The sequence below is a fragment of the Sebastes umbrosus genome, chromosome 22 (assembly GCF_015220745.1).
Source record: "Sebastes umbrosus isolate fSebUmb1 chromosome 22, fSebUmb1.pri, whole genome shotgun sequence".
NCBI lineage: Eukaryota > Metazoa > Chordata > Actinopteri > Perciformes > Sebastidae > Sebastes > Sebastes umbrosus.
In genome coordinates this window covers 4,490,716-4,512,778 of record NC_051290.1, presented here as the reverse complement: position 1 = coordinate 4,512,778, position 22,063 = coordinate 4,490,716, and the positions used below count along the sequence as shown (strand labels likewise).

The 22,063-nt window shown below is 40.3% G+C and overlaps 2 protein-coding genes and 1 non-coding gene across 3 annotated transcripts; all 3 read left to right on the top strand.

Moving 5' to 3' along the window:
• The first annotated feature begins 3,976 nt into the window (after nt 1–3,976).
• Nucleotides 3,977–11,872, top strand: vgf (VGF nerve growth factor inducible). The gene is made up of 2 exons (XM_037758874.1): nt 3,977–4,317; nt 7,633–11,872. The coding sequence occupies exon 2, from the start codon at nt 7,683–7,685 to the stop codon at nt 9,834–9,836; it is 2,154 nt and encodes a 717-aa protein (XP_037614802.1). The 5' UTR covers nt 3,977–4,317; nt 7,633–7,682; the 3' UTR covers nt 9,837–11,872.
• Nucleotides 11,873–16,129: 4,257 nt separating this feature from the next.
• On the top strand, nt 16,130–16,211 carry trnal-aag. The gene has a single exon. It is a non-coding gene; the product is annotated as a tRNA-Leu (tRNA).
• Nucleotides 16,212–17,178: 967 nt separating this feature from the next.
• On the top strand, nt 17,179–21,678 carry snapc2 (small nuclear RNA activating complex, polypeptide 2). The gene is made up of 6 exons (XM_037758875.1): nt 17,179–17,564; nt 18,533–18,706; nt 18,802–18,940; nt 19,205–19,933; nt 20,393–20,481; nt 20,668–21,678. Exons 1-6 carry the CDS (start codon nt 17,349–17,351, stop codon nt 20,962–20,964), a joined length of 1,644 nt encoding a protein of 547 aa, XP_037614803.1. The 5' UTR covers nt 17,179–17,348; the 3' UTR covers nt 20,965–21,678.
• The last annotated feature ends 385 nt before the right edge of the window (nt 21,679–22,063 follow it).

The window sequence follows — 22,063 nt, the reverse complement described above, 5'->3', positions numbered from 1 at the left end:
GTTTCCCTCCGCTGAACTCTGAATGTTAGTCCGTGTTTTTAAGATTTAAGGGCTCACTGTGTGATCTGATTATTTTCTGTGTCAGCATGTAGTGGAACAAACGGAAAAAAGAAGAGGTACTGTACGATATGCTGGAAAAACTGCTGCAGAACAATGATTGTCGCTGATGTACTGTACCGTATGTGGAGCAGCTTTAGGGGCGAAATGTTTGAGTTACATGTTAGAAATCTTTAAAGTCTTGACGACCACGCGTAAAAGCAAACTAGCTGTCACAGCCTCCTCCCTCCCACTGCCTCCCCCATCTCTCTCTAACGGTTTAGTTTGGTAGATTTTGTCGTCCTGATGCAATAACAGCTCACACTCAGACAGTCTCTCTTTGAAGGCATGTATGGCGTCTTTACGTGAACCCGTTCTCACTCCCAACGCGTCCCCTCGGCATCGGAAAGCGACACAACGAGCTTCCGCTCAGCAGCAGTTTTTGACGAACAGGGCTTTCCAATGTGAACCCACCCGCGGCGTTCGGAGCGAGTGACGTAGTATTAATAGAGAGCCTAAGCCCCGCCCCTTCCGGTGAATTGCGCCGTGAATCACACATATGTTCGTCATTTAATAAGATAATTTTTCAAGTCAAGAAATTCGCAGTTTGTCGTAGTATCGTTTAGTTTTGTGTGAAACCGCTCGGTGAACTACATCTCTCGTCTCGCACAATATAAGTCACCAACGCGAGGCTCCGCAGAGAGAAACGTTATCGTCTCCGACCAAAACTCCAGTGTCTCCCCTGTTCCCTCCGGCCGCGGTCGGGAGGCTGAAGCAGGAAAAGACAACACTAGGATCAGCAGTGATTCATGGAGAGACCTTCGTCTGGTCAGCTAACATTACTGCCAAGCAGCTGAAATATAGAGTGATATTGTGCTTTTAGCTGACGTGTGTCGCCTCACTGTTTTGAGCGATGCTCGTTCATGTCTATGTAGAGCGAGAACAAGCGCGAGCAACAGGACGCTGACTTTCGTTGACTTAACGGCCAGGGGTGTCGCTGTTAACAAGACATTTCTGATTCTTACAAACAGTCCCTTTAAGTTGACGTCAACCGTGAGTGGTTGTGTTGCCTAACCTCCTGTGAAAACAAAAGTTTATTTTGAAAGGACACTATGCATGTAACAAGCGTATATTGACACGTCGTCCAAAGGTAACGCAAGAGGGAGTGAGAATGTGTTGACGTAGCACAAAACCTACGTCCAATAGCTGCGTGAGATGGGCGTGGTTTGTTTGTTTGTTTACAAATTTGGACAGAGCCGCTGATTCCGCCTTCAGAAAGTAGGCTTCCAGATGTTTGAAGCATAATTATCCTCCTTCAAAGAGACACTCTTTGAATAGTGTGTTGAATAACGTGTGTTTTTCCGTCTCCGTTGGGTGAGATTTATCTATTTAATGCCCAGTCTGAACTTCGTCTTCGGTCAATCGGCTCATCATATGCAACGACTTAATCAGTTTGGTGATCGTCTTGTTCATAAATTAATTAGTTAAGAGAACGAAGATTTTGATTTGAGATTGTCTTGTTTAAAAGCTGGTTTGGAGAGCTGGAAGTGGAAGAAGCTCCGTGAGTCTGTAATGCAGGCTAAAGGCTAAAGGGACTCAAGTGTGTGAATGTAATTTTATAAAGAAATAAAACCATTTTACGCTAAACTAAATGTTGTGTGCTGATGGTTTGTAACTGTCTGTGAAATCAGCAGGTATTATTACACATAAAAATACAGAGAAAGCAAACTTGTAATTACAAAAAAAGAATTGTCTTAATGTCAGTAATCAACTGGGGAAGTTTCATGGTGATATCTATTTTTATTTTTATTTTTTTATTTATTTATTTATTTTTTACCTGATTCACCTGTAGTGTCTTCAAATTGTAGTGAATTTTAGAATCCATATATTTAAAGGCCTTAAAATCAATTTTCTTCTTTAAAAAAACAACATAAATGAGATTTCTTTTTATCCAATTTGCATTTTGGTCATTATAATATTATGATAATAAAGTCATAATATTATAAAGTAGTAATTTTACGTGTTATATTCTTTTTTTTCGTAAAGTTATGAATTTATTCTCGTAATATTACAACTTTTTTCTCATAAAATTATGACTTTCTCGTAATGTTACGATTTTTTTCCTCGTAAAGTTATGACTTTATCCGCGTAATATTACGACTTTTTCTCGTAAAGTTATGACTTTATTCTCGTTATATTACAATTTTTTTTCTCGTAAAGTTATGACTTTATTCTCGTAATATTACGACTTTTTTTCTCGTAATATTATGACTTTATTCTGGAAATCTCAGATTGTTGTTTTGCGGCTCCAGACAGATTTCTTTTGCCTGCTCTAGCCCTAAAATTGAACCTACTAGCGCCTCGGGTCTTAGAGGGTTAATGTAATGTAAGCTAATATTGCTATTGTTCTATATATACTGCTGGGTATAGATTAGAACGTGCGTAGTAAATGGATGTAGTGGAGTTAAAATATTTCCCTCTGAAGTAAGAGGATTTTGTGTAAACGGGGACACCTCCTCCTCTCATCCTGTCCTCAGATGACTCCCCTTCTCAGTGATGCACTGTGGAGGTTCCTTCTGGATATCTAACAGTTATTGCACTCTTGATTTCCCCGTCCTCACAGACAAAGTGAAGCATCTTCTTCCGTGACACGATGTGTAGTGAATGAGTGGGTGAGACACTAAACCATCAGCATCACTAACAACATGCAGCAGTGGAGCTGAACTCTGTGAGGTGACTCACTGCACGAGGTTCCCTGATTCAGAGAGCAGCTGTTGACCAGCAGGGGGTGCTGCAGCAGCTCTCTCTTCTCCTTTAACAAACACACAGTATGTTACACTCCGTATGTAAGCCGCCTTCTCAAAAAGGCTTTTGGGTTAACGTAATAAAACTACAACTTCTTTAGGTTTAGGCAACAAAACTACAACTTCGTTAAGTTTACGTAATAAAACTACAACTTCTTTAGGTTTAGGCAACAAAACTACAATTTCTTTAGGTTTAGGCAATAAAACTACAACTTCTTTAGGTTTATGCAATAAAACTACAACTTCTTTAGGTTTAGGCAACAAAACTCCAACGTCTTTAGGTTTAGGCAATAAAATTACAACTTCTTTAGGTTTAGGCACAAAACTACAACGTCTTTAGGTTTACGCAATAAAACTATAACTTCTTTAGGTTTACGCAATAAAACTACAACTTATTTAGGTTTACGCAATAAAACTATAACTTCTTTAGGTTTACGCAATAAAACTACAACTTCTTTAGGTTTACGGAACAAAACTACAACTTATTTAGGTTTACGCAATAAAACTATAACTTCTTTAGGTTTACGCAATAAAACTACAACTTCTTTAGGTTTACGCAATAAAACTACAGTTTCTTTAGGTTTACTCAAAAAAATACAACTTCTCTAGGATTAGGCAACAAAACTAAAAACTTCTTTAGGTTTAGGCAAAAAAAAAAAAAACACTGTTAAATTTCCGGAAAATAATTGTGTTTTGGGTTAAACTAACTATGAACACGGGATACAATTCCAGTGTCCTCGGTGAAAATCCTCTGTTTTGTGTCCATCCCAACCTCCAACCGTAATGCATTTCATGCCGTCTATACTGCAGCACCTGACTTTCGCTTCTATACTATACTGGGAAGTTGATTCACCTCAACAAAAAAAAAATTGTGTTACAGACGTGGGGGGCTGGAGCAGGCCCCTATTGTCCCACATCTATGGTGCTTACAGCAACCGATAACGCCTATTCAATAGCCTGACAACAGTCTAATCGGCTGCACCATTCAATGCATGTGTATAGGTGCTTATGCTTCATAAATAACACGTGTAGTGTTTCCCCAAGAGAGGCTGCATGGCCCCCCCGGCCCTGCAGAGACGACGAGGAGCTCCATAAACTGCGAATTCATTCACCAGCTTCTGTTCATTCAGCAGCTCCAGCACTGCAGCTAATTGGCTCCATCAAACAGGGAGGAGGAGGGCAGAGGAATCTTATGAATGAAACCCAGTCTGGTGACGTCAATGGGGACCTGCTTGACGCATGAGTCACGTGGTGGTGGAGGATGGAGGTATAAGAGCAGCGTCGCTGTCCGTGGTCCTGAAACCAGACAGAGGAGCAGAGGAGCGACACTTTAACATAACAACATAATAATAATAAAAACAACAACGTTATTAAAGGTGTGCAGGCTGCAGACTCTGTGCATGACAGCAGGGACTTCCAGCAGCTGTGAGTGTGACGTGAGGAGGAGGGGAAGCTGGAATCTCCCACTGAACTGCAAGTAAGTTCGGCTTTACTTTACTTTACTCTACTGGAAAAGAAAAAAAAAACTGATTGAAACTGACTGAATTTTTTATTTTTTTTATTTTATTTATTTACTTTATGAAAACCTCTCTGAAGCTTGTGCAGAGTGCAGATCAAAAAATCGAATAAAAATCAAATACAATAATATATATATATATATATATATATATATATATGTATTGTATATATTTTTTTAATTGTATTTATTTAATTTTTTATTTATTTTTATTTTATTTGTTTTTATTTATTTACTTTATGAAAACCTCTCCGAAGCTTGTGCAGAGTGCAGATCCGCAAAAATAAAATAAAATAATATATATACTGTATATACAGTATATATATATATATTTATTTATATATATATATACTGTATATACAGTATATATATATATATATTTATTTATATATATTTTTTTTTTAATTTAATTTTTAATTTGTTTATTTATTTTTATTTTATTTATTTATTTATTTATTTTTTTTGCATGATCTGCACTCTGTACAAGCTTCGGAGAGGTTTTAATTTTTCAATTAAATACATTAATACATTTCGGGTGTTTGTTGGGTTGGAGAATGTTTGATAGTTGAATTAAAAAAACAAAAACATTAAAATCCCCTTTTATATAGAACACATAATATATGTATTGATCAATTCAATAACACACATTTCAATCAATAATTTATTATAATAATATGAGCGCTTTTTTTTTTTTTAAATGACACTTTGCATTGTTTTGAGCTGATTTAGGAGCTGTGTTGTTACTTGGACATGCCCATATTTCTTTGTTTTTATGGTCAACACGGAGGTGGCTGTATTGTCCTCCTTCTCCTCCTCATCATCATCATCATCATCACCATCATCACTATTATCGTCATCTCCAGCAGCCACCATCACCATGACTCGCTCTGCCAAAAATAACCAGATTGACAAATGGAGAGCTGCTCTGAATGGTTCCTCCTCTGTGGTGCATCCAGGTGATGCTGAAACACCCAAGAGACAGAGACAGCAGCTCTTTATTGTCGTGTCTAAAATGTCTGCTGACGTCCATGATGTGTTTGTGTGCGTGTGTGTGTGTGTGTAGGCTGCTGTGTGAAGGAGGTTACTCATGTTGACACAAGTCTGGAGGTGGCTGGTTTTATTTTTTTCTTGGGTCTTTTATTAATCCTCTTTGCTGATTGGTATGTGACCTGCTCAGGGCAATGAAGCCTATATATAAATATATATATATGCAGATGTTAAACAGATGTTTGCCTCATATGGAGGATGCGATAAAATCCATCATCAATCATTAAGCTGCGTGTTTTCCACATCACGCATCACGCACAGCCTGCAGCCACCTTCCACTGTTTCCACTGCAGAACATGCAGAACAACCTCAACCTGCCCATTTGGTCTGTTGTTGGCACATTCTTTTTTCCATCACAGATAAAACTTGTTGCCTCAGTATCAGTTTTATTACTTTTAGAGAAAAGACGCTATAATACTGCATATATATATATATATATTTATATTTATTTATATATATATATATATATATTTATTTATTTTTATATTTATTAATATATATATATATATATATATATATATATTTTATATATATTTATATTTATATATTTTATATTTATATATATATATATATATATATATATATATATCTGCTGTATTATAGCGTCTTTTCTCTAAAATAGTAATAAAACTGATTCTGAGGCAACAAGTTTTATCTGTGATGGAAAAAAAAATGTGCCAACAACAGACCAAATGGGCAGTTACTTTTAGGCTACTGTAAAAATATATATATATATATATATATATATATATAAAAGTAACTGCAGCAAACAGTGTGGCGCGGTGCCACCAAGAGAAGAGCAGCTTATTATTATTATTATTATGGCGATGATGCAAGCAACCCCTGGAGCGCACCACGCTGTGATGCACTTTACGCAGACTGGAGAGCAGACAAGTATGTAGGCGTTGTTGCCATTTTGAAAGGAAGGAATGGCAATACACGTGTGCAAGTCAACGTCACTGCACTTGTTGCCCCCCCTCCACTCCTCCCCTCCCTTTCCTTTCCCAAAGCGCACCAGGAGCTGCTGAACTGAAATCAGTAATATTACTCTATCAGCAAAAATAGTGCTCTCATGTTGCAGTGGTGCAGTGGTTCCTGCATGCGTCCTGGAAAGATCTACATATACTGCTGCATGCCTTCCAGCTCTTCATTGGCTGAACACACCTGGTGCAGTTAATCAGGTGTGGGTATCTACAAAAAAACACGTGAAATTTAAAGTTAAAGTTAAGGAATATGGGGTTAAAATGTGGGTTTATTTTATTTTGTCACGTAACTTCCGAACTTAAAGGAACAGTGCTTCACTTGGTTGCAATGTGCAACCTCACCGTTAGATGCCGCCAAATTCAAATACACCAGACTTTCAACCGCAGACCGCTGTTCATGTCCTGTGCGAAACCAGAAGTCAACATTGACTTATTTGTCACGTAACTTTCGTACTTAAACAGTGCTTCACTTGGTGGAACAGTGCTTCACTTGGTGGCAATCTGCAACCTCACCACTAGATGCCGCCAAATCCTCAAACACCAGACTTTCGCCCAGGATACCGCTGTTCGAAACCAGAAGTCAACGTTGACTTATTTGTCACGTAACTTCCGTACTTAAAGGAACAGTGCTTCAGTTGGTTGCAATCTGCAACCTCACCTCTAGATGCCGCCAAATCCAAAACACCGGACTTTCACCCAGGAGACCGCTGTTCGAAACCAGAAGTCAACGTTTACTTATTTGTCACGTAACTTCCGTACTTGAAAGAACAGTGCTTCAGTTGGTTGCAATCTGCAACCTCACCGCTAGATGCCGCCAAATCCAAAAACACAAGATTTTCAGCCAGGAGACCGCTGTCCGTGTCCCGTGCGAAACCAAAAGTCAACGTTGATTTATTTGTAACGTAACTTCCGTACTTAGAGGAACAGTGCTTCAGTTGTTTGCAAACTGCAACCTCACAGCTAGATGCCGGAAAATTCCACACCCAAACCACAATCTTTTCCTTAACTTAACCAAGTTTATTTGAAAAGGCTATATGCATGTAACGGGTGAATATTAACACGTGTTGTTGGACATTCGTAGGAGAACGAAAGAAAACGGAGGAATAACTTTTCGTAAGATATCATATGAGAATACGTCTAATAACGGCGACGTTTCTGAGATTCTGTGCTGTGATTCTCTGCAAGAATTTTTCTTGAAAGTTCTTGAAACTGAATATGTGTTTCTGTGTTTTTCTCTCTCCTCCAGGCATTTCTGATCCCCCTCGCCGCTCACAGCGGACCCTGTTCTGAGTGACCATGATTGGGTACCACGATGCCTCAAGTGCCCTTACCCTCCTGGTCCTCCTGACGGGGGCTTCCTTCCTCCATCCGTCCAACCCCAACCCCATCAACACCCCTGGAGATGTTGATAACCCACACAGAGATGCTCCTCGTGGAAGGGACGAGGAGAGACGATCGATACCGAAAGAAGAGGCAGAGGAGGAAGAAGAGGAGCTCTTTAAAGACGTAGATCCCAAAACATTAGCGGCAGTTTTACTGGAGGCACTGAATCACTCGCAGTCAGAGAAAAGAAGGAAGGGAGGGGAGCGCGATGGGATGGAAGAAGAAGAAATGAAGGCTGAGATTGGGGAGGTTAGAAAAGAAGAAGCTTACAGAGAAGTGAGAACGATGGAGGGAGCAGACAGAGACAGAGATGGACGACAGGAGTTAGAGCTACTGATGGCCGCACAGGGGAAGGAGCGGGAAAGACAGGAGGAAGAGGAGAGGAAGAAAGCTCATGAGGAAGAGGAGAAGATGACAGAAAAGGTGACCAGTCGTACCACAAGTCAGATGGTCCAGGTCCAAGCAGAGCAGCAGCCCGCTAGTCTAGATGGAAGAGGGGAGAACGGGCAGGGTGCGCCCCCCCAGCAGGGCAGCAACGAGGAGGAGGAGCAGCTCAGCCCCGAGGAGCTGAAGAACCTCGAGACCATGATGAAGGAGTTTCCTCGTTTGAACACGGCCACGAAGAGGGAGGGAGATTCAGAACAAAACCAGAGAGAGAGCAGAGGGTACAGCAGCTACAATGACATCATACCAATGAACAAAGGCAACGACCTCGCCATGTCAAAAAAGAAACTGAAATGGCAAGAGGAGACACAGAAGGGCATGAACTTCCCAACATTCAGGGGAGGCAATTTCATGGACGACTTTGCGGACAATAATTATGCGGGCGGTAACGCTGCAACACAGTCGCAGCTTCCGGCAGAGCAGGAGGTGATGGAAGATGACGAACCAGAGGAGGAGGAGGAAGAGGAAGACGAGGAGGTGTTGAGTCCCGAGGAAGAGGAGGTTCGGGCTAAAGCAGAGCAAGAGGAGATGAGGAGGCAGGCGGCCGAGGCGCAGAGAGCCAAGATGGAGGAGGAGAAGTTGGCCGACATCGCCTCAGACATGCTGCTGCGCTACATGGTCAAACAGAACAATGGGAACAAGAAGTACGGCTCGTCTCTGTCCAACGCCGCGGAGGACAAGAGGTCCGACGAGGAACAGGAAGTGACGGAGGAGGACGATATCGATCCCCAGACCATCGACAAGCTGATCGAGATCTCCAACAAGCTCCACCTCCCCGCTGACGACGTAGTGGACATCATCAGCGACGTGGAAAAGAAGAAGAAGAAAGACATGCCGCCTGAGATGGCATCTCGTTGGCAGCGACCCCCGACTCCGCTGTCTTCTTCGTTCTCGTCAAACAACGATTTCTCGGCTCCGCAGATTCCCACCAATCAAAACAGCTTCCCCGTCTCCTCTAAGCAACCCTCTCCGGCTGTCAATCTCCTCAAGACGTGGTTGCAGGAGCAATCGCAAACAAAATCGCAAGATCTCTGGAGCAAACCCGCAAAGCCTCTGATGGCCAATCAAAATCGTTGGCCCAAACCTCAGAAGCCTCTGTCAATGAAACAGGACTTCTGGCTCAAATCGCCCAAACCTGTTTGGAATGGTTACCCTATGTACCCTTACACATACCCATCCTACTACCAGAGGAAGCAGTACCCAGACTACTACCCCATCTATTATCCTCCTCCCCCCAGACCCAAACCCCGTTACTACGTCCCCAAACCTGCTCTCGCCCTCAACAACTACCTGGGAAACTCCATGGATGACGCCTACTCCTTCCCTCCCAATCGCCGCTACCACAGCTGGGTCCAGCCTCGGCTGAGAACCCCCCCTGTGGGCCTCCGGCAGAGGCCTTACTACCCCAGCTACCGGTATCAGCCGGTGCCCATCCCCAAACCACGTTCACCTCCCCGAATGCCCGCGATCCCTCCTCGACAGAAGTTTTACTACTCCGCCCCGGCGGCACCTGCAGCGACGAGAAATGAAGATTATTATGGAAAGCAGCCAGACAACAGCAACCGCGATGATCTGGAGAAATACATACAGCAGATACTCATGAAGAGACCACTGTTGGACTGAAAGGGGGATGAGAGGAGAGCGAGAATAGGGGGAATGGAAACGAGGAGAGATAGATTTCTTTATGATTTTATTTTGCTGGTATTTGGTTTTGTATTACATATGTAACAAGTTCCTTTCTCCTAATTTGGTTGTGATTTGGACACGGACATTAAGGAGGACTTTTTTCTTTACCAGAGGTAATCTGGATAACTTTGGTAGAAAGATGAAAGAGAAGATACACCTCTACACGCCTCCTCTTTGGGAAGGAGGGGATGAATGTGGTCTGTTGGAAAGCATGACGCGGCAAAGATTTGTATCATGCTAGAACTTTTCATCCAAACTCCCGGCATGACAACATTCTCCATTTGGACATTTTACAATGCCAACAAAGGAGGACGCTTACATATGTTGTTTACCTGTACCTTTAAAAAGAAAATGTTTTCAGAGAGTCGGATAGGCAGTGATGGATGCTGGGAAATGTTTGATAGCTGATGGAATTTTACTGTCTAAACACAAAGGAGAACATTTGTGTAATTATCTCAGGCAGGAAAATTAAAAAATATATATTTCATAGACATTAATCTTTATGAAATTACCTACACTAAATGGCCAAAAGTATGTGGACGCCAGACATTCCTGTAGACACAAGCATTAGTCCAACACTCATGTTGTTCCAGTTCATCCCACAGGTATTGGATGTGGTGAGTTCAGGGAGCGCAGGTCAGTCAAGTTCTTCCACACTCAACTGGGAAAACCAATTCTACATTGAGCTGACTTTGTGCATGGGGACCATAGAAATAGAATAGGAGTAGAATGGACGTTCCCATTTAAATCAATGTAGCCTACCGTTGCCATTGACCGTTGTAGCCAAGCCCCCAGGAAGAGCGCTGGTCGTTGATGCCAATTTTCTTAGTGGTCAAACGGCGGTACTACAACTTCCGTGTCCGTCACGCGATGCCATTGGGCCCAAAAAGATGGTTACACATCTCTAACCCGGCAAGGCAACGTAAATTAACTGCTCAGTGCATCCGAAAAGATAGTGTTTATGTTGAACAATACTACACTTATTGAGTATAGGGATGCACCGATACCACTTTTTTTCAGACCAAGTACAAGTACAAGTACTTACATTTGGGTACTCGCCGATACTGAGTACCGATCCGAGTTCTTCTCTGATGTGTGTTCTGTTGTCACCATAACAACTAACAACAATCATTTTCTTTTGTACTAGTCAAACAATATGTCCGTTCTACTCCTATTATTATTCTATGATGGGGACATTGTCATGTTGAAACAGGAATCTCACTATTATCAAAAATATCATTGTATGCAGGAGCTATAAAATTTCCCTTCACTGGAACTAAAGAGGAAAAACATCCCCAGACCCAGAGTGTCTATATACTTTTGGCCACACAGCGTATCAACACCTATCATCTCTTAGAGATGAAATCAAAACCATAACATAATCTTGCAATGGCCTCCTGCCGAAAGCCATTCACTATCTCATATCTTTAAAAATGAATACATTTTTATGCAAATGTATCATTTTGTTTTTGTGTGTGTTATTTGTATAAAAATGCAGCAAAACACATTTCAGCAGAGCAGCAACCTTCTCATTACGTATATACTCACACATACCCTCACACCGAAGAAGCTCTTTATAATGAAATATAATGCACCAAAAAAGAAAAAGCGTATTTCATACAAAAGGGGCTGTGGAAGCCACACTAACACCACTATAATGGCTCGGATGACTCACCCTTTTGCATAACTTCAATTACCTTGTTGCTATGGTGCCAAACCCTGGCCAAACTCTATATGGCATTCCTTTTGACGCCTTCAGAGGAGAATGCAGTGGTGGAGGCATATACTGCTCTTTTACTAAACACATTTTAAAGGGTAAGGCTGGTGCTATTCTATATTTTTATTCTATATCACCAAATGTGTTGAATACTTTCTGGATCCCTAACCCTGTCTGCAGTTTAGTGCTATATAAATACTGTGAAAGTATCGAAGTGCTCAATATACAGAGAAATACACACAGCCCGTATTCAGAAATTGTGCGTTTGAAACAAGCCGTTAGGATTTCTATCCATTTGTGATGTCACAAATATACAATATTTAGACAATTTACACAGATTTAAACGTAAACATTCTAAATGTGCCCCAGTTTATTTCCTGGTTGCAGTGTATGTGAATGACATCAAGCTGACAGGAAGTACACATGGACCCAAGCTGTTGCCTAGCAACGCAATTCTGTTGCAATTTCGTCGCAATTCCGTCGAAATGCGCTAAAACGGAGCGTTTATGACAGAGGGTAAATACAGGCATATTCAGGCCGACAGTATGAGCAAAATACAGTTTTTTTAACATTACAGCATGTAAACATGTTCTAGTAGAAACACAAATACAAGTATGATCCTGAAAATGAGCATAATATGGGACCTTTAAAAATACCCTCGTTACAGCACCCCAAAGTGCCCCAAAGTTTCCTTCAGCTCAATGAAGACCATTTAGTGCCATTATTTATTTTTTCATTGATCATCATCAACTCAAAAGTTTATTTTGATTGTTATCTAAATGTTGCACAACCATCGATCATATAGCCTACATTTTATACATCTGTAGGTGGGAAGTTGTTTCCGAACTCTGAGCTGAAATCAGCTGCCTTACATGTCACTGTGACATCCCTGTCATTACGCTTTATTTTCTTCTTCTTCTTCTTTTGTACCATTTGATATTATCCATGAGATAATCACTTTTTTTAATGGACACAGATGGGATAATGCAAATGATTCTCTGGAGCTGATTTCACTGGAGATGGTTAATCAGTTCGCTCATATTCAGGTAGTTTAATTCACAACAGGATGATGAAGAAGGGATTTTTCATTGCTTGGATTGGATGGCAGTGTTATAAAAATGATTGTAAAAAAAATGTTTTTTAACGTGCAAAAAAAAAGGATTGTACTGTTGAGATTTCCTTCTAAATGGCTACTGATAATCAGTAATCAATAAACACTTCCCCTTTCTCCCCGTTTATCTCTCTTTCAAATACGTCACTGGGAACAAGAGCGGATGTTGCTCTTTGGTTCGTCTGTATTGTTGACCTTTGTGGTCATCTGTTGCTAAGGGATGAGCAACATCTCAACATCTTTGTTGCCGGGCCAAAACAGAATCATGGCATCGACAATCTCATACTGAAGAGGAGTGTCAACACGATGGCCATTAAGTCAAAAAAAAAGAGAGTGAACTGAAAAGAGGAGATGGGAGTAAAAACTTTTTGTAATGTAATTTTTAATGATTTGTTGTTTTTTTATGATATTAAGAAAGAAGTTGCAGATTTAAAAGGGAAAAAATAATGGACGCAACAGACCAGTGGGTACAGTGTCTGCACGTTTATGTATACTTGCATCTAAAAATTTGCTTCTTTGAAGACGTACAAGCATCAATTAAAAAAGCATAAAAAAAAAACTAAAGATGACAGAAACAATGACGTCAGTGTACCTTAAAAACAAACATCGTTTTAGTCATGTATGCGGCGAGTGTTGTCCATGGTCTTTCTAGATGTACCTGATGTTGTAACCATCGTAATAAACATGCGTTTGCTGGAATGTAAATATGCGCATGTCAATGACTACTTTTGCTACACATGAAGAAACAATAAAGTCAACTATTTTTATTACAAAAATGCTTCATTGTGGACAGAGAGAATTTGTATGTGAGTGTGAGAGGAGACAGCAAAGGTCCCAGGTAGCCGTCTCACTGAACCGGGTGTTCATATTTTTTACAGTCAAGGATGGATGGATGGATGGATATACTACTGATACTGTACTGAGCGGAGATATTTCTCATATTTCTCATTTTACAGCTAAACAGTACACTACAAGATGTTTCTGAAAACATTTGAGGCAAGAAATAGGCATTACAGTAACAGAATATTGATTCATATTCAGCCGATTAGACTGTTATCAGGCTATTAAATAGGCGTTATCAGTCGCTATAAGCCCCATAGATGTGGGTCAGTAGTTGCCTAAACCTAAAGAAGTTTTAATTTTATTGCCTAAACCTAACGACGTTGTAGTTTTGTTACATAAACCTAAAGAAGTTGAAGTGTTGTTGCCTAAACCTAAAGAAGTTGTAGTTTTATTGCCTAAATCGAAAGAAGTGGTAAACCTAAAGAAGTTGTAGTTTTGTTGCCTAAACCTAAAGAAGTTGTAGTTTTATTACCTAAACCTAAAGAAGTTGTAGTTTTGTTGCCTAAACCTAAAGAAGTGGTAAACCTAAAGAAGTTGTAGTTTTGTTGCCTAAACCTAAAGAAGTGGTAAACCTAAAGAAGTTGTAGTTTTGTGGCCTAAACCTGATGAAGTTGTAGTTCCGTTGCCTAAACCTAAAGAATCATTTTCGTTTGTGTTCAAAACATGACGTTTCGTTCAGTTTTACATGTTAGAACGTGTTGCTTTTATGTTTCACTTTCACTTTTATAACATCGTAGATGTAGTAGGCCCCTAATGACCCACATCTATGGTGCTTATAGCAACTGATAACGCCTATTTAATGGCCTGATAACAGTCGAATCTGGCAGCTTTAAATGAACAAACATGCTACAACTGTCACCAGATTGAAGCCAATAACTGCCTCAATGATGGTGCATTCTGAATTTTCTCCTTTTTATAAATGAATCACATCTAGGGGTTAGGAATGATAATCCCCTGTGTAGTCCTTCGGGCCGATTTACAGCAGAGACAGTAATTAAAGGTGGGAGGGAGCAGAAGATGGGGATTTGGCTTGCTTTGATACGTCGTGCTGCTTCAGAGGTGGGGGTGTTAAGCAGGGTGATTAGAGGTTAGATCAGAGGAGATGGTGATTGTGGGCTGCAGGGATGCGCTAACACCCACACAGACCAGTAACCCAAAAAAAAAAGGTTTGAGAAACACCAAAAACTACTGACAAGGACTTCCACAGAGTGAGGGTTCAGTAATTCAACCTCAAGGATGTGTAAATTGACTCTGTGACAGAGATGCACAGAAACAAAAAGACATGATTTCTGAGACATGAGGTTAAAATGAGTTTAAAGCTGTGCTGAAATAAAAATGAAATGAAAGGCTGCAGGTAAGAATAAAGAGAGGAGAAAAAAAATGGCAAAGCGTGCCAGATGACAGGGTGAGGAAAAAAGTAGCCCAGGGCTGGGCAGAGGCAGGGAGTGAGGGAGTGAGGGAGTGAGGGATGAGATAAGGGAGGAGTGGAGAGAGTGGTTGATGGTTGCAGCTCTGCCCATGGAGAGGTGCAGTGATTCATGATGTCACGTGGTGAAGACTGGGTGACTCATCCACCACCAACATCATCATGCAGCCACTGCAGAGCACCCAAACACACGCACACACTCACACACACACAAAAGTGCACACATTAGACATATGTATGCATGCATGCTGATGCACACAAAACCACAAAGCTGAGCAGATATAAAGCATATAAATTCTCACTAGTAGACATGAAACATTATGCTCACAGACCCATTAATTTAATAAGAAACATGCAGTAGCTGCTGGCACCAATTAACAGAAATGCTTGCATGTATAAAAAACACACACACACACACACAAAAGTGCACACATTTAGACATATGTATGCATGCATGCTCATGCACACAAAACCACAAAGCTGATCAGAAATAAAGCATATAAATTCTCACTAGTAGATATGAAGCATGCATGCTCTTAGACCTGGTCATTAATAAGAAACATGCAGTAGCTGCTGGCACCAATTAAAATAAATGCTTACATGTATAAAAAGCACACACACATACACACACACACTCACACACACACAAAAGTGCACACATTAGACATATGTATGCATGCATGCTGATGCACACAAAACCACAAAGCTGATCAGACATAAAGCATATAAATTCTCACTAGTAGACATGAAGCATGCATGCTCATTCATTTATATACTAATAAGAAACATGCAGTAGCTGCTGGCACCAATTAACAGAAATGCTTGCATGTATAAAAAGCACACATACACACATGTATCTGTATCTGGGTATGTTATCTGGATAATGACTTCTGATCATGTGACTTTACACATTTACACCTGCTGTTTAATAGGTTTTCTTAATTATTTCCATAAATAACATTTTAAAAAGACTCAGCCAGAGATTTCAACCAACTAGAAGGGCATAGCTCCTGTGTATCCATTACTATAAATAAATGTATTTATTAATTATCTCATTATTAACTATCACATATTTTATACATACATCCAATATTAATCTTTATATTTATAATTTGTTGTCAACTATTGTCATCGGTAGCGTGGCCGAGCGGTCTAAGGCGCTGGATTAAGGCTCCAGTCTCTTCGGAGGCGCGGGTTCGAATCCCGCCGCTGCCATGTGTATTTTTTGTTAAAATGTAGCGAAATAGTGTTTTTTTATGGTTTATTTTTGTGTTGCCATAAATACAACAATGTCATCCCGCTTTTTGTGCCACTCCAAATTGACTATAGATGCTATTTAGCCATAGAACATATACTGCTATATACACAGCCTGTAAGCAATACCTGTGAGTAAAAGTTCAGGGCGAAATATTCGGGCTGATTTCCACTACCCGGAAGCAGTTAGACCTACTGCCTTCAAAATAAAGTGAGATAGCTTAGTGTGAAAGTTCACTTCTTTTGCAAATGTGTTATACATATTTTTTTTAAAAGGAAAAAGGTGTGTGTGTTGGTTAGATGCTCTGAACTGGGATTACAACCGATAAATTATGGAACCTATATAGAGTTTTACTGTTTAATTCTACTAGGTTAGTGAGTTTAAAAAGTGATAAATAACATTTGCACACAAGTTTATAAAGTTAAACTTAAAATGTGCCATTTTAATCCATTTCCTTATTCTATTTTTTTTTTTATCTTAGATTAAATGAATCTTAATTATTCATTGTTAATCCATTTAAAGAAAAAGTTAACAAGCCAGGAAAAAAACTTAACATCCGATGATACCTAGGCCTTTAACAAATATATTTGAACACTCTGTTTTTTTTCATTACAATTCCACAAATATATTTTACACTATAAATATAATATAATATAAAAATAATATAAATTATACAATAAATAAAATGTAAGGAAAGGAAAATATTAATAAAAACAAAATAAACAAACAAACAATTAGAATAAATTTGAAAGGTCTAAACAATCTAATAGTTTTTGCCAATTTAAGTTTTAATAGTAAACAATATTTCGCTGAGATAATAATACAATTAATTATGTTGCTTAATTATTTTGTTGTTTTCCGCCCTGTAAAATAATTCAGTTTGGGAGAATTTGCAAGATAACGCTTTTATTCTGAAAATATCGCAACGGAAGACATATTGTTGTCGTTCCAGAACGCAGGCGGATCGTCGGTCTCTGAGAGGATGCTCACATTCTAAATTCGATTTAATGTTAGTTTGTATCCAGTAGCAGCTTCTTCTCTCAGTCTTCTAGTCTCGTTGGTGTTAGTTTAGTATCATTATAGCACCGTGAGTGGAGATGAAGCCGCCTCCTCGTAACCGAACCAAACCGGACCGCACCGTGATCCCGGACCCGGCGACGTCTCGAGGTCACCTGTCCGGCCAGTGGCCTCGCGTTGAGCAGAGGATCCTCCTGAAGGCTCTGAAGACCCACAGCAGGTACACCAGAGGAGGTCTGGACGACCTGGACTATAATTACCTGAGGAAACACCTTCCTACTCGGTCCATTACAGAGGTAACCCCTAAAGACCCCCTGTAACCCCGTAAAAACAACTGTTTTTCATTAAGTTATGACTTTATTCTCGTAATATAACGACTTTTTCTCGTAAAATCATGACTTTATTCTCGTAATATTAACATTTTACTATCGTAAAGTTATGACTTTATTCTCGTAATATTAACATTTTACTATCGTAAAGTTATGACTTTATTCTCGTAACATTACAACTTTTTTTCGTTAAATTATGACTTCATTCTCGTAATATTACTACTTTTTTCTCGTAAAGTCATGACTTTATTCTCGTAATATAACGACTTTTTCTCGTAAAATCATGACTTTATTCTCGTAATATTAAGACTTTTTTTCTCGTAAAGTTATGACTTTATTCTTGTAATATTAACATTTTACTATCGTAAAGTTATGACTTTATTCTCGTAACATTACAACTTTTTTTTCGTTAAATTATGACTTCATTCTCGTAATATTACTACTTTTTTCTCGTAAAGTCATGACTTTATTCTCGTAATATAACGACTTTTTCTCGTAAAATCATGACTTTATTCTCGTAATATTAAGACTTTTTTTCTCGTAAAGTTATGACTTTATTCTCGTAATATTAACATTTTACTATCGTAAAGGTATGACTTTATTCTCGTAACATTACAACTTTTTTTTCGTTAAATTATGACTTCATTCTCGTAATATTACTACTTTTTTCTCGTAAAGTCATGACTTTATTCTCGTAATATAACGACTTATTTCTCATAAAGTTATGACTTTATTCTGGAAATCTCAGATGATTTTTTCCTCAATGTGACCATAATACTCTATACTCTACTTATACACTATATACTTAGACTATAAACTGTTTTACTTTCATCACAATGATCAAATGTTTTGCGGCTCCAGACAGATTTATTTATTTATATTTTGCCTAAAAAATGGCTCTTTTGATAGTAAAGGTTGTTGCCCCCCTGCTTTAGATCACCTCTGTTGTGGACTATCTGAAGGACAAAGTGATCTCATTGGCGAACTACAAGCTGAGGAAGAAGAGGTGGGAGCAGAAGAAGGCCAGAAAGCCCATCGAGGTGTGGAGACACATGGCTTCTGCTATGGCTGGAACCTTGGAGGAACCCATTACCTCTGCCTTCTCTCAGGTACTGCAGGACAGTACGGTGATGTGATGGGTATCTATCTACATGCTCACACCACCTTAAATCTTTCATCTCTCTCATCTCCCTGTATTTCTCAGATGCTGATCGTGTCGTCCACAGAGCCTCGCACCCTGAGGAACTGTGACCCTCCTCAGGTCTACAGACCACCCACAGACAAAGACCGGCCTGTTGGTCGCACTGTCCCTTTCAGACCAATGCCTCGTTTACCAGTCAAAGGTACGAACCGTCAGTCATTTCCATCTGCATCTCTTTGTGGTCATTTTATATCAGTACGTAGTTGTTTAGAGTTTCTTTGTAGTTGTTTTGTGTTTCTTTGTAGTTGTTTGGTGTCTCTTTGTGGTCGATTTATTGACTTTCCAACATGAAATGTCACCTGAAACATGGGCTCTGACCCTCAGATGCATCGCTACGTTCCTCCATGTTGCTGTGATAAAAGAGCATATTATAGGTTTTACAACGTACAATTTTTTCCCCCCTTAGTTGAGGGTCCGGGCTCCAACACAGCCCGTCCCGTCGTAGTACTCAAGACTCCAGGACCGACCATGGGTCCGGCCAAAAGACTCCCAGCACCATCACAAGTTGTCAGAGTGGCAAACAGCAAAATCATCCCTCCACCTCAGAAACAGGTTTCACACACAGCCGGAACTTCGCCTGCTACCACCACCTTAACCACCACCACCACCACCTCCTCTCAGTCTGCTGCCTCCTCCTGCCAGCCGGGTGTAGCAGAAACACTCAATGCACCTGCTTCATCTCCACAACCTGCCTCACAGACTGGGACCCCAGTTACAGGACGAGTCGTACCCAGTTCTGGCTCTGCGGCAGTGGTAAAGACTCAGAGTGTTGGTGGCTCTCTAATCCGGACTACCCAGCAGCCCTCAGAGAAACCCCCCACCACCACCACCACCTGTACATCAAAATCCACTTCATCCGGCCCTCACACGTCCTCCTCCTCCTCTGCCTCCGCCGGCAAAACTCCAGTCCCCAGTACTGCGGCGTCCTCTGGTGCCTCCTCCCTCGCCCGCCCCACGCCCCCACCCTCCACCCCTGCCGCTGCATTTCACGCTAAGTTTGGTCGCACCGGCAAATACGCCACGAAAGACAGTCCCAGGTTGTTCGGCGTCAAGAGCGTAGTGGACTTCGAGAGGATCTATCGCTACCTGAGTGTCATCCACCAGCCGAACGAGGAGTGTCGTCTCACGCCCATGGGTGAGTCGCCGCTCGGTGTCATCTTAAAGTGTATTTTAATGTTAACGTCATGGCAGATATTAAACAAATTTAGTCACATTCAATACACAAGACTTAATTAATATATTTGCTCCATTTGAGTTTATGCAGAGGTAGAAGGAAATTACCGCTTTTATTGTTGTAGTCTGAGTAACGTGACGTCATATCCGTATAAATTAAAAAGAAAACACCACTAATTTGTGAGGGAAATGTCTTAATAAATAATGACTAATATATTTGACTTCAGGACATCTCTGATGCTGAAAATCAAATATTTTAATGTATTAATTTAGATATTTTCCAAAGTAAAAGTCCCTAGAAGTGTATGATTTAACTTTCCCCCCATGGTATAGTGTTAAAAAAGTTTACAAAAATCACAATGAATCATGATATCAAATTGCAGTTGTAAATTAATCCATTTTTTTTAATATTATCCTCCAGAGAGCGCTATAGTGTTGGACCTGCTGATGTCTCTCCCAGAGGAGCTTCCCCTGCTCGACTGCAACAAACTGCACAAACATCTGATCAAGGTACACGTTGCTGAGCACGAGTTAGTTGATCACTGGAGATAAAAATGTTTTCCTTTGGAAGAAGTTCAGGCCGTTAGCCATCCCTAGTAGCAGTGCAGACCTGGTGCGTACCAAACCTGCAAAGCTATATTGCAGCTTTAGCTATGCATCAACCTGACTGACAGAACCTCCTCTGCATGTCTTCAGATGTACCAGTTTCTCTCGTCCACCGCTGACTCGTCGAAGACGGCGGGGGAAATGTTTAAAGAGCTGAAGGATGGACTCTGTGATCCGACACCGAGCGGTCGAGACGGCAACAGAACAAACGGTCAGCAACAGAACGCCGCAGACGGCGGAGGGAAGAAACCACAGCCAGATGCAGCTGAGAGACAATCATCAGGGAGCGGTAACGCATCCGGCCAACCGGGGGACGCAGACGAGATGGGACTCTGCCCCCCCCTCAACCCCTTTATGGTGCCGCTGAAACTGTTGATGCGCAAATAGATTAAAAATATGTAAAACAAATGTTCAGGATGCTTTAGATATGTCTGTGGCTGTATCCGAAACCTCCTACTATACTAGTACGCACTGATTTGGCCAAAATGTAGCATGTAGTATGCGAACAAAAGCAAAACTACAGTATGCATCGGACCAGTCTACCTCGCCTACAGTATCCCACAATGCAAAGCGCTGGAACGGTACAAGCTACAGGTGTTTATCTGCCTTTCTGGAATTGAAAAGCTCCACAATCGCCCGTCAGCCGGCCATCACGAGATTGTTTGTTTTTGTCCAGTGCTTTAAGAGCTGGTTTAAAGGCTAAAGTCGGGTCTAGCATACTGAAAAATACAATGCTTTATCCGTTTCATACTGCATACTATTCAGGAACACAGTATGTACTGTGTACTGTATACTGTATACTGTATACTGCGTCCGTCAGTAGTACATAGTAGCCGGTTTCGAATACAGCCTGTGTTCTATAACAGTACATTTATTTATACCAAATGATTTGGTCATTGTTCGACTCAGAGGTCACTGGATCAGGTATCGAACCCGAGTACCCTCCAGAATCTGGAGTATCGAAAGTTGGCATCGAATGTCTGATCGGATTCCTCGTCGCGTTTACATATTCTTCGATCAGATAGTTTGTGATTTCAGCTTTATTTGTCCAAGGTTCGTGTTCAGCTGCTTTTGTTGAGACATTAAACTGTGATGCATTGAGAAGTTTGACTCATTCTGTTAAATGAAAGAAAAGGGTTTCGTACAGTGTAGAGGACGCAAGCTGCCAAAATAAATAAGGGGAATTAATACAAAGATAAATTAATAAAGAAGCAAATCAAAACAATTTAATTAATTAATAGCTAAATCTATTTTTAATATTATTTTTGCTACATTTAATGACATATTTATTTATTGAATCAATTATTTATTTATTCATTCATTTTTTTATTTTGGCAGGTTCCGTCCTCCATAGTACAGGGCTGCAACTAACGGCTATTTTCATTATTGATTGATCTGCAGATTATTATTTTTGTATTAATCGTTTGGATAAGATGTCAGAAAAAAAGTGAAATATTTCTCAGCAGTGTTCAGTTGTTTTGTTTTG